Source organism: Panthera tigris, chromosome D2 (assembly GCF_018350195.1).
Source record: "Panthera tigris isolate Pti1 chromosome D2, P.tigris_Pti1_mat1.1, whole genome shotgun sequence".
Classification (NCBI taxonomy): Eukaryota; Metazoa; Chordata; class Mammalia; order Carnivora; family Felidae; genus Panthera; species Panthera tigris.
Genome location: NC_056670.1, coordinates 17,705,226 through 17,717,990, shown reverse-complemented (window position 1 = coordinate 17,717,990; position 12,765 = coordinate 17,705,226). Strand labels below are relative to the sequence as shown.

At 56.5% G+C, this 12,765-nt stretch overlaps 1 protein-coding gene across 3 annotated transcripts in view; it reads left to right on the top strand.

The window, feature by feature from the left end:
- The window catches only part of GALNT2 (polypeptide N-acetylgalactosaminyltransferase 2), a 190,248-nt gene extending 178,216 nt beyond the window's left edge, over window positions 1–12,032 (top strand). For 2 of the 3 annotated variants that reach the window (XM_042960400.1, XM_042960399.1), the window contains 2 exons: window positions 938–1,063; window positions 7,294–7,396. In XM_042960400.1, the coding sequence (XP_042816334.1) occupies window positions 938–1,063; window positions 7,294–7,306 (139 nt within the window). In that variant the 3' untranslated portion in view covers window positions 7,307–7,396. Of the gene's footprint in view, window positions 1–937; window positions 1,064–7,280; window positions 7,414–11,097 lie in introns of those variants that run through there. The other variant, XM_042960401.1, reaches the window with a different exon arrangement.
- Window positions 12,033–12,765: the final 733 nt, after the last annotated feature.

The following is a 12,765-nucleotide window of genomic DNA, read 5'->3' as shown; positions in this document are numbered from 1 at the left end:
CAACTTCGTACTTGTGTTTGTGGCCGTGGTAGTCACTGCCACTTACCGAGTGCTTCCCAAGAGCCCGGCTTACGAGGCAGTATTTTTACATGATAACTTGCAGCTGGCCTGTTCCTCAGGTGCCGTGCAGAAGAGGGGGGTGAGGTGTGGAGAGAGTGGGAGGTCTGAGAGACGACGCAGCTGGTGCAGGGCCCAGGCTGGGTGCAGATGCGAGTCGAATCCCAAGGCGTGTCATCCCCCCCCTCCCCCCCCCGCCATGCCCTGGGTCTGTTTGTGGCAAGGCCACCCGACAAAGCCACTCAGGTTCTCCCCTCTTCCGGGCGAAGGTCAGATCCTAAGTTTTCTGGGAAGTTCAAGTGGCACATGACCACGCTCACTGCTTTTCTTTTACTGTTTTTTTTTTTTTTTAATACGTATCTTTTTTTTTTTTTTTTTTATGTTTGTTTTTGAGAGCACGAGGCGGGGGAGGGGCAGAGAGAGGGGGACAGAGGCTCCGAAGCAGGCTCTGGGCCCACAGCAACGAGCCCAGGGTGGGGCTCTAACTCACGAACTTGCGAGACCGTCAGCTGAGCCGAAGTCCGACACTCAACTCACGGAGCCACCCAGGCGCCCCTCATTCATTGCTTTCCTAAAGAACTTCCAACGGACCAACACCGAAGAATACAGGAGCTTTTCCTTTCCAGAAACGTTTCCCTGACATGGAATACGAAGACTCGTCCTCCAACGTGATCTTCAGTCGGGCTTAGAAATCCAGGACGTGGGCGAAACGCTGCCTCGCTGAGACCGCCCGCCAGTGGGGGAGGGGCACGGGGCCTAGTGGAGGCCTTCCTCGAGTGGTTCCTGCTGCCTGAGATAAAGTCACCAAGCCGAGGAAGTGGATGGCGGGAGCTGGGGGCTCCCGTGGAATTAAGCAGACGATTCTCCCATTGCTTTCCAGGGTTCCCGACCACCAGGATATAGCTTTTGGGGCCTTGCAGCAGGGAACCAACTGCCTGGACACTTTGGGACATTTTGCTGACGGTGTCGTCGGAGTTTACGAGTGCCACAATGCAGGGGGAACCAGGTATGTGCGTGGGGTGGACTTTAGCTCCCGGAGACCCGGAGACAACGGGGAAGGGGCCCTGACGTTACAAGTCCTAGCTGCTGCCTTTCTCCTGTGACCCCAGTTGTCCGTGAGGTAGCACCTAGTTCCTGCCTGTCACCCGCTAGCAGACGGCCATCAGATCGGGGGGGGGGGGGGGGTGTCTCGGATCAGAGGCGTGGAGCCTGTCAGTAGCCTTGGGCCAGTCTTGGGCCAGTCTTAATCTCCTCCTCCTCCTCCTCCTCCCTCTCCTCCTCCTCCCTCTCCTCCTCCTCCCTCTCCTCCTCCTCCTCCTCCCTCTCCTCCTCCTCCTCCCTCTCCTCCTCCTCCTCCTCCTCTTCCTCGTCTTCCTGCTGCCTCCGTCCTCCCTGTGATGTGTGCTCATCCCCAGAGCACCTGTTCTGTGTCCCCATCTGTGTCCAGTCTCCGAACGTGCTTGTCAACACCTACCTATGCCCCAGTTAAATGGGTACTTAACCACAGTCCCTGTGGCGGCCGCCAGAGTCATTCCTGGTCCCCCTGCCTGTTAGACAGCAACAGCTTAGATAGAAAAATTAATAATTACTAGCTTCGGTCTGGCACACACACACACACACACACACACACACACACACACACACACGCAACTTTTCCAGGAAGCGTAAAACCCCACCACCTTCTATCCTCACTGAAAATGAGACCAAGAAGGCTTGATGGGCCTAACAGTGGCCTACGTGTTCCAGAAGACAACCGTCTAGAAAGCCATTTTGTAATGAGATAATAATAGGTATTTGGGAAACCATGGGCTTTGTACGCAAAAAAGGTTGGGCAATGCTAAGTACTCTTACCTCTTTGAAAATATGCCAAGCTCTCAGAGGGCCTGCAGTTTAAATGGGGTGAGGCGGGGGTCGGGAGGCAGTTTAACTCGGTGTATCCAGGTTTATTGATCCTAGAACCTTCTTTAAAAAGGATTATTTTTAAAAGAGGGCCCCTGCTCCCATGTACAGCTGGTGGCTCCAGACCCCACCCCCAGGGAGTATCTAGGCAGACTGCGATCCCCAAATGCTCCCTTCACTTGGTGATGGCATCTTAGCAGATGCTTGGAATGGTCCGGACACCCTAAATCAGACAAGAGGCGGGGAGCCAGCTTCAGGCGGCAGCCAGGGCCGGCCCAGCACCTGCGTGCCGCCCCCACCGCCCCCCGCCTGGGCTCCCAGGGTCTCCCCTCTGTCCCCAGAGCCTCTGTCTTCTGGACAGGCCGTGAGCTTTGGGTGAGTGCACGGCCAGCCTCTGGGTACAGCTGGATTTACGGATTTCAAGTATTTCAGCCTGTGATATGTGGGTCCCCGTTTGTACTCTTTCCCAGGCCCCCCAAATGTGAGGGGTCAGCTGGAAGGAGGACCAGTAAAGAGGGAAGGAAGGAGAGGAGGAGGGAGGACACAAGTCGGGCAGTTTGTTGGTTGGGGACAGGAGGTGGGGCGGGGGGGGGGGGGGGGGGGGGGGGCACTGTTCCTGCCTTTCAGTCCGAGGCAGTGAAATTAAATGTGATCCCACCTCTTGCTGGGGACCGCGTGGCCTCTGTGACATACTCAGCCTCACACAACAGGGGATGACACAGGGTCACGTGGCGTTGCTGTCACCCTTGTCCCGGCCCAGGTCTGACTGCGGGAGGCCGTGCAGGGATCGCTCCCTCTAAGCTGAGCAGTAGAGGTTCGGGGCTGCGGTGGGAGGCGGGAGGGGTGTGAGCACGGGGACAGGCGGGGGTTTTATCTGCTTCTGTCCAAAGCCATGATGAAACTGCTGAAAGTTTGCCTTCGAATTATTTACCATCCCTGTTGTTAGACGTTTTATAATTCCGCCTTGGCTTCACTCAGTTCATTCCTGGGGTTCCCCTCTGTCACATTTGCGATGTTCTGATGATCCAGTGAAAGTTAAAGGGTTCAGTCCTTTATATTTTAGCAGCTCTCCTGGGCAGTGAGAAGTCTTACCCTGTAGAGCATCTGAAAGTAATTTTTTTAACATTTCTTTACTTATTTTGAGAGAGAGAGAGAGAGCATAATCAGGGAAGAGAGAGAACCCCAAGCAGGCTCCGCACCATCAGCACAGAGCCCGACATGGGTCTCGAACTCACGGACCGTGAGATCACGACCTGAGCCGAAATCCAGTCGGGGGCCTAGCCTACTGAGCCAGCCGGGTGCCCCTCTGTAGGGCATTCTAAAAGTAAGTGTGCCGGCCGGCCGTGAAGGATTTCCCGTCACCGCCCACCCTGCCCTCAGTGTCTCAGGCACCAGCTTCTGTCCCGGGCTCTGTGCTTGGCTCTCGACCACTCAGTGGCCCATGTGATCACCCCCCACCAGTGACGGCTGGTGGCTGTGGCTCTGGATCCCCAGATCCCGCCTGCATGTTGGTATCTCAGCCCACGAACACTCCTCTGGCCTGCCCCGGACGTTCTCGGTTTACACCTGTTTCTCCCCGTGAAATTTTTCATTGCTCCCCCTCTCAGTCTCCGAGGTGTCCTGGTTATAGTCCCCTGATGTCTAGGCATCGGAGCTCGCTGGTGGCGAGCTGCTCTCAGGGCACCGTCTTCGGGGGAGGAAGTAGTTGGGGACAGTGGAGGAGGCCCCCCAGACACGGCTGCTCCCAGCTGTGCACACAGGCGACAGTGCTGTGCCGTGGCCCAGCCCCGACCTTGGCCTGTCCCAGAGCCTGCGCAAAGCAGACCCCGGTGCCGTGCCTGGGGCTGTCGTGACAAACACACGTGACGGCCTGTGCAGAGCCAACCCGTTGCCACTCTTTTTTCCCCTTTCCTGTTGTGAGACCATTGCTGTTCTCGCACGGGGTGACTTTTCCTCCCTTTCAGCAGATATTTGCAGGGGACCCGCTGTGCCAGGTGCTGCCCCCTCAGGGGTCATAGACGGGAGGACACAGCCCCGCCTCTCCAGGGAGCAGGTTTCCACTCGCTCTGAGCACTCCTCCTGTGGTTTTGTGCTGGAATAGCCCCGAAAGCTTTTAAGAAATACCGACGCCAGGTCCCATGCCCAGAAAGCCTGGGATTTCACTTGGCCTGGGGCCGCAGAGCACTGGGGCTTTCGAAAGCTCCTGAGGCCGGTGATTCTAAAGGAGCAGCTGCACAGTGAAGAGTTTCCTCGAGGGAGAGGCCACATCACTGAGGGACCGGGAGGCAGTATGACGACGTGGTGTACTTTCACCCACACGCCTGGGAACACCTTCCTCCGTGGACCGGCCTGAGGCCCAGAGAGAGCCGCCTTCTAGATCAGCGCCGTCCAGCTGTGCTTTGTAAAGTGAGGACGGTGTTCTAGTTCGCCCCGTCCAGTGCGGTTCTCCCCGACCCCTTGCAGCTACAGAGCACTCAGAACGTAGCTCATGCGACCGAGGGTGTCAGGCATTTGCTCTGTTTAACTGAACCGAGGCGGGGTGCCTGGGTGGCTCAGTCCCTTAAGCGTCCCACTCCGGCTCAGGTCACGATCTCTTGGTTCATGGGTTCGAGCCCCGCGTTGGGCTCTATGCTGACAGCCCACAGCCTGGAGCCTGCTTGGGATTCTGTGTCTCCCTCTCTCTCTGCCCTCCCCCCACCCTTTCACTCTGTGTGTATGTGTGTGTGTGTGTGTGTGTGTGTGTGTGTCTCAAAAAGGATTAAAAAAATTTCTTTTTCCCACCATACTGGCGAGTGTGGTTCTGGAAGGCAGAGCTCACGCCTGCCACTCGCAGAGAACCCGACTCGTAAACCCGCCACGAGTGAGCCCCATCTGATCTGACGCAAAGTGATGCTTTCTTGAGGAGTGTGCCACATGGGTGAAAACTGAGGGTAGATAACATTCCCTCACTGAAAATAGGGTCCTGTGCTCTGGAAGAGTAAGGTTTGTTATGTGGTTTCTGGCTGAGCCCCAGCAGACACACAGGAAATGGGAAAATTAATGGCCGGGCTTTTTTAAGAGGAGCGGCTCAAAAAAGCGTTCCTTAAATATTTATGAACTTTATTTGACAAATCCAGATCATTGAAATGCAACACAGAAGAACAAAGTGGCAACTAGCTGTGTTGTTTGCACAGCTGAATTAGTTTTTCTGAAATTCAGCCTAAAGTCGGCTTTAAAATAATTAAGCGCACCGTGGCAAGAAGCTCGTAGAAACATCGAGACGTGAGCTTTAACTGGGTATCTGTTTGCAGCCCTTCCAGCGGCTTTGGACACCTGCTTCCCGGAACCATGTAAAATCTTAGGGGGGGGGGGTCTCGGTGCCATTGTTTCACACAAGCCTCGCTGGACACGTGACGAAAGACCGCATGCACGTCCTCCTTCTCGGGGGCCTTTGTGCCGTGAGTGACGCCCTCAAGTGCCGGTGACGTTGAGCACCTGTTGGCACTTGAGAAGCACCGACTGTTGAGTGACGGCATCGTGGAAGGTTGCAGTCGCCGCTCAGAGGCGGCACGTGGCCCTTCCCAGAGGGCGCTCTGCAGAGCTCACTGCCAAGAGCCGCTGGTGGGGACAGGTGGGGACAGGGCTCCGAGCTCCCGAGCCCGAGAGTCGCAAAGGAAAACAGCCCGGGCAGTTTCTTCTATCCTCGGACTTTCAGAGCCTTTAAGAGACTTCTTTCCGAATTTGCGGAGGGAAACATGGCCCAAACTCACCGTTTCCCAAATGTATTTGACCTGGAACTAACTTTATAGAATTCCTCATGGAGCACACTTTGAGAAACACTAGTTAAAAGGTGAGGACGTTGAAGCCGAGGGGAGTGAGGGCACTGGCCCCCGTCGGCCTCCCTGTTAGGAGCGAGGCAGCCGGAGAACAGGCTAACGGCTTTTCCGGTCCCTGCGGGGGCTGCCTGTCTGGGGCCCACCTTTTGTCCCAGGGTGACCTGGGTGTTGAATAGTGAGGCTTCTTTACAAGGTCATTTATTCCCTGGGTGCCTGGGTGGCTCAATCAGTTAAGCGTCTGACTCTTGACTTTGGCTTTGTCTCACGCTTCGTGAGTTTGAGCCGCACATTGGACTCTGCACTGGCTGCACAGAGCCTGCTTGAGATACTCATTCTCTCTCTCTCTCGATAAATACACTTTAAAAAAATGATAATTTATTCCCTCTCTCATCTCTGTCCCCTTAGAAGAAAAGGAAAATAATTTCTCCAAAGCACTTAATAGCGCCTAAGTGGCCGTGGTACATTCACGTGTGTGTTATGTGTTCTCCCCGCTGGAGAACCAGCCCCACGGGGTCGGGGCCCTGCCTGTCTGTTCACCGCCCTGGGCCCGGCCCTGCGAGAGCACCTGGGTCGCTGCAGGGCGCAGTGGGGTCATTGCGAGGACGGCTGTATCGTGGCAGCAGAAATGACGCCGCGGGTGGTCTGTCCTGATAGAATTCTGCGTCGGGAGACGCCTTGCTGCCTCTGGATCCCGAGCGCTCATTTGGGTGTTTACCCCTTCGAAAGGGTCCCGCCCTAGAGCAGAGGTCAGAAGCCACCTTCCTCCTGTCCCACCCGCTGCCCTGCGGGAGCCTTCCGCCCGTGGCCACACTCCCACTTCTTCCCCATTCTCTGGCTTCCTGCCGTTTGAGACAGTCTTATCGAGTACTCAGAATAACTAGTGCTGTGTGTGTGTGTGTGTGTGTGTGTGTGTGTGTGTGTGTGTGTGTGTAAATACATAGGCCCAGCCGCAGGGATCTCAGACCTTCCTGAGCATTAAATCACCCACCGCCCAGGAGTGAGGCTACACGCTGTACGTTTTGCCTAGATTGGCCCTGTGTAATTTATAATTTTCACACGTTACAATCCGCATTCGTAAAGGCTGTTTCCAGACCACACCTGCAGGGGGCGCAGAGCCTTCCCCAAAACGACGTGGGTGGAAGAGTTGGCCCTGCACCGTCCGTCTTGTGGGAACCACGCACGAGCCACGGTGTCTCCAGCTCGCATTTAAGGGTGGAAGATGAGCGCGGTGCTCTGATTTGCGTCTGGGGCTAACATAGTTAATACTGTTTATCTTGGTTCCTGGCGTTCTCGGAGCCCTGCTGCCACGACGGTCTGCAAAAATCTTGGTGCTGCGCCGGGAGGCACCCCCGGACACCCCCAGCTGAGGACCCGCCCTTAGGCGGAAAGTCGCGTGTGGGCCCTGCGTTGGCCCAGGGGGCTCCACATCCCGGCTCCGCAGCGTGACCCTTTCCCTTTGGGGGCCCCGTCCCCTCACGGGCCCGCGCGTGGCCCGCCCCTGACCTGCAGTTTTGCGTTCCAGGAATGGGCCCTGACGAAGGAGAAGTCGGTGAAACACATGGACTTGTGCCTGACGGTGGTGGACCGGACGCCGGGCTCGGTCATAAAGCTGCAGGGCTGCCGGGAAAACGACAGCAGACAGGTAGGGTGCCCGTGCCCCTCGGCCTGGCCTCCCGGTGCCGCCTCCGTGGCCTCGACGGCAGCGCGTACGCCGTGTTTGTTGCCGTGCCGGCTGCCCTACTGGACTCCAGCTCCCGCGATCTGCCCGCCGTCCCCCTACCCTGCTGGGCAGCCCCCGGTGTGTGGCCGGCTGCCCTCGAATCCCGTGCTGGGCGAACGTGGGATCGTCGTGTCTCTGCAGGGTGCGGGGTGCGAGTGCTGCGAAGGCTCCTCGGTCTCCGTGGGCACCGGCTCTGGATGGCGTGCTTTCTCTCCTCTGCCCCCTGTGGGCCGCTCTCCCATGAGTGCCCCGTCCTGGGTTATGGCTCCCCGTAACTTCTTGACCGATCTGTTTCGTGATTGTATGCTCGGCTCCTCCGAAGGTCTCTGAACGCCTTGCCTTCTCTAGCCCGGGCACGGTGGTAGGGGCAGGTCATTTCCTCCCCTCCGTGCTGTGCAAGGGAAGCAGGGCTGGTGGTCCCCTGTCCAGAAGCTTCTCTGTAGCAGCTGCTTGTTTGTGGGCACCCTGAAAGTATCTGGTGACGTCGGTGAGCACCAAGGAGATAACGGACGGTGGTGGCCGCGGATGTGTGGGTCTGAGTGCTGGACGTGATGACCGCAACCCCGTAACTTGCCGCCTCATCAGACCCCCCTGCACGTGGGGGCACATTCTCTCCATGCCGCTGGATATTTTAAAGAAAACTTACGTTCTTATTTGTTAAATATCTTTGCTTTTTAAACTTACAAAAATGCTACGTAAGTTCCAGTGGATGAAACCTTATACGCACACTCTCAAGTGTATACGTGTGTGTATATATATATACACACACATATATACGTGTATGTACATATATGTGTATGTATTTTTCCAAACAGTTTAGAATGTTTTTGCCTTTGAAGCTGGTTTTCTCTGACATAGTCCCAGCGGGTAACATGGAGACATGCCCTTTCTTGACTGGGGTAATGGCTAGTGTCAGAAATAGAAACGTAGCCGCAAAAGGCCCTTCCAACATGCCAACGTGTGGAGCGGGCTTGTCTTCATACAGTCCCTTCTTCTCAGGTAGATGGGTGTAGGGAAACTGAGGCACAGAGCCAGGAGCCTGAGTGGGCTTCTAGTTCAACACCGGCTTCACAAAAGGGGAGGCTGAGACCCGCATCTTCTCTCCAGGGTCCCCTGGGAGGACCGAGGCCAAAACCTGGTCCCTTGCTTATTAGATCCCGTTGTCAGAGAAACGCTTGCCTCTGGCCACCGCTGGCCTGACCGCTGGGCGTCCCCGCATCCTCTACTCAGCGGAATCCCTGGTTTAGCAGCGGGTGCCTCCCCCGCACGGCTGTCTGCCCACAGTCTGCCGTCCTCAAATGTTCATCTGTGTTGACGGCACGGTTTCAGGAGTGCACGGTACCCCTGGTCCGCGAGCGCGACCGCCCAACCGGGAGGCCCCTGTCCCCTGGACCCGGGCCGCCCACAGTCCTGCTGGTTGGGCATCGATGCACCCAGGATTCCATGATGCCCCCCGCCCAGGCTGCAGCCACGCTACCGTGGAGTGTCATGGGGCAGGGGCGTCCATGGAGGCACAAAGAAGGGACAAACTGATGATTTTATCTGGTCACCAAACCTCCTAAAAGAACAGAACAAAACAGACGCGTAACCTCTAGAGGAGCTGCTTTAGCGGGAGCTGGTCTTATCTCAGGTGTTGACAGGTGATCCTGCTGTAGTCCCAGGTCTTAGGAAGTGTCACTGACCCCCCGAGAGGCTCACACCAGGAGATGGAAAATTCTTGCAGACTCTTCGGGCTGCGTGGCACGTGGAAATGTGGGGGCTGTTTCAGGAGAGCCTCGATGCCCCAGAAATCTGACCCGTGAGCCCGGGCGGAGGGCGCTGCCTGCCAGAGACACAGCTGGGGTTGGGTTCTTTTTTTAAAGACCTTCCATTTAGCTGATGTTTTGACACATGACAGGCAGAGCCCCTCCAGAGAAGGAAATCAGATTCCATTCATTCCGTGTCCTTTGTCAAACCCGATTCTTGGCCACTCAGAGTGACACGGGGATGTGGGCAGGGCATACACACTTCCCATGACAATGGAGGAAACCTGCGTGAGGAATGACTGACGGCCAGGGAGCCAGAAAGGAGGAGATGACAGGCAGGTAGCCATGACGTCCCCCGTGTTCATCTGATCACGCTGAATTTCACTGTTGGCAAAAACTCCAGGTTAGCGGGCCGTGCGAATGCGTATCCCAGGGTCCCTGTGCAGAAGGTCAGTTCCCAGGGAGCTGGGCTCCCCTCTGCCTCTTCTGCCTCCTTCCCCACCTCGTTCATGTGCCATTTGAGACGAGGCTTCTCAGCTAAATTTATCTTGAAGCCGCACCGTCCTGCCATTTGGACCATTTGGTTTCCAGGCACGTCTGTGTGCTTGTGTTGTGTGTGCATTTGCAGAGTCAGAGGGGAAAGGGAGGCAGGAGGAAGAAAATTCAATTCCACGGTGTCAAAAGGATTTGCAAAAATACTTACGGAAAGGAGCTTTAGCGCACACAGTGTAAAAAATTAATTAGAATCACAGACTATGTTAATGAAGGGAGAGCTTTGGGGAGAAAAAAGTGTGATACTTTTTTTTTTTTTAAAGAACAAACATTCGAGATTTCTACATGGGGGTAAACAGCAGGGTGGGGGGGCTCAGATTTCCTGCCTTTCCTTCCCTTTCCTTTAGGCTGTGGGCTTTGCCTCCTGACTTGGTTGGTTGGTTGGTTGGTTGGTTGATGAGTTGATTGATTGGTGAGTTGATTGACTGGCTGATTGAGTTTGGTTAGCTGGTGGGTTGAGGTTGGCGGGTTGGTTGCTGGGTTTAGTTTTGGTAGGGGGGAGGGTGCGCACACTTGAGTAAGAAGACATTCTGCCCTGTGCTCTCCAAGTGCCCCATTTGGAACTCGGTTGTGCCAGGCAGAGCGCTGGGAGACTCTAGTGTGGCTGAGGCAAGTTTCTCACACACACGGCCCCCAAGGAGCCCGCAGACTAGTAGAGAAAACGGACAGTCCAGAAACAGGTTCCTCAAGGTGATACTCTGGCCACTCAAGCATCTCTTTCCCTCTCGCTGCACCTGACACGGTTCCTCTGGCTCAGCCGAGCAGGAGGGCCTACGTGAGAGTGTGGAGGTGCCCAGGCCATGCCCTCTGGGCAGGGCTGCCTTCCAGTAACCAGGGGCACGATTGGGGTCCCCTCTGCGCTGGCTCAGCTTCCTGGGGCTCCTTCCTTGAGGTGAAGGATCATCAGATGAGGCCTTCTTGGGGACGAATGCAGAGTCCCTACATCAAGTCCTTGTAATGACTGAGGATAGCAGGTGCCCGGGCGCTGGTGCTTGGACAAGGGCACAGCCACAGGAGGGAGAGGGCGGGACAGGAGAAGCGGTCCCCGGCGGCCTGAAAAAGGAGGCTTTGAGTTGCAAACCGAGGCAGGAGAGCGGAGGTTTCTTTCCTGGGCGCTTCGCAGCACCTGGGGCTGCTTTGTGGGGGGCCCGTTGGTAACTCCCATCCATCGTGATCAGAGACCACCCCCCCCCAAAAAGATACTTGGTTCTTTGGGTTTTTAATGTAGCCAGAAGACCCCGCCAAAAGGATCTGTTTCGTGCCATTCCGTTCGTGCCCTTACTGTAAGGCATTCTCCTGTCTTCTGCAGAAGTGGGAACAGATCGAGGGCAACTCCAAGCTGCGGCACGTGGGCAGCAACCTGTGCCTGGACAGCCGCACGGCCAAGAACGGGGGCCTGAGCGTGGAGGTGTGCAGCCCGGCCCTGTCCCAGCAGTGGAAGTTCACGCTCAACCTGCAGCAGTAGGAGAGCCGGGGAGGCCGCGCCGGCCTGTCTCCACCGTCGGGCTGAGTTTGGTGATCACGTTATTGATTATGTTTCTTGAACTTTCCGCGAAACTATATACCTCAGTATTCCATCACGGTCTGAAAGTCGGAGAACTTCTGCGAGGTGCGGGGCCTGGGCGGACACGGAAGAGGCCAGGAGAGAGCAACGGCTCTCCTCCCCTCACAGGAGATAGCCGGGCCCCCTTTCCGAGGCCACGGCCCCCCCGGTGCCCCCCCCACCCCCCCGGTTCTGGCCGGGGAAGCCCCGGACGACCCCCCAGGGACGGCGGAGAAGCGGCCCGAACGCGTACGAGTTGGGGGCAGGGAGGGTGGAAGGGGTGTCGTTGCTACGTCACCACGAGGAGAACTCTCTCGAAATCTCCATGTTTGATCCCATTGAAATCACGTCGGGTTTCCACAGCAGCGAACCACGTCACTTTGCAGGTTTACGTCGTATTCCCCTGTCCCCACTCCTCTATTCCCAGCTGTCTTCCCAGCACAGACCCCCCTCTTCCACATGATGTACTTGCTGTATCTGAGTATGAACTTTTCTACAGTGGGACACTAAATATAAGTATATAGAACGAACGTACGGTCAGTTCCCTATGGTTTCTGTAGGTTGTTCTCATCTTGTAAATTCTCCACAGAGCAGTTCACAGCCGGAAGGAAGAGGGACGGGGCTGTCCCGGAGGGAGGAGGTGGTCTCCCTTGCCCCCTGGAGCATCCTCGTGAGCAGGTGCTATGGGGGCCGCTGGGCGGGGGGCGGGGGGGGGGGGGCTGCCCTACACAGGGCGCCTCTGTTGCTTTCAGCCCGGAAGTCACCACCAAATGTTGGGATCCACATTTCGTGCCCTCGGTATCTGTAAACGTGGATGGGTTACTTATTTTAGCAGACGTTGCTTTGGGTCTTTTTAAATTCCAATTTCTTTTCTCTTAGGGAAAAACAAAAAACAAAAACAAAAACAGACAAAAAAAAACCACCCCTTCCCACGGCCCTCAGTAGGTGATGGCAGGAAGCTGTCAGAAACCAGCACCGGACTCATCGGGAGAGTCTGGGCGAGCTGGCAGGCTGGCCACGGTCCCTGGGCTCTGGAATCTGGCCTGCCCACACTGTCCCTCCCGGGCCCAGGTGACTGCTGTCGGTCATGGGCGTTGGGTCGACCGTTAGGAAAGCTACAAACTGAAAGACGCCTGATCCGTTGACACGGAGGGCATGGAACACGAGGCTTGTACTTTAGGAAGCCGCTGTTGGTATAAACCACAAGACCAGAACTAAAGCTACTACCAGGAAGAGGCACCCGGCAATGTCCCCGCAGAGTCCTCCTTGCCTTTGCGGCGGCCCTGCACGCAGGGACAGAGTGGCTCCTTGGTCATTCTCGCGGCCACTGCCTCCCTCTCCCCTCTCCTGCCTGCTGCCCACACCCGGGCCCCGTCTCAAAGAGGCCGGCCACCCACAAGCTGAGGCATCGTGGGGCGCGCATCAGAAATTCAC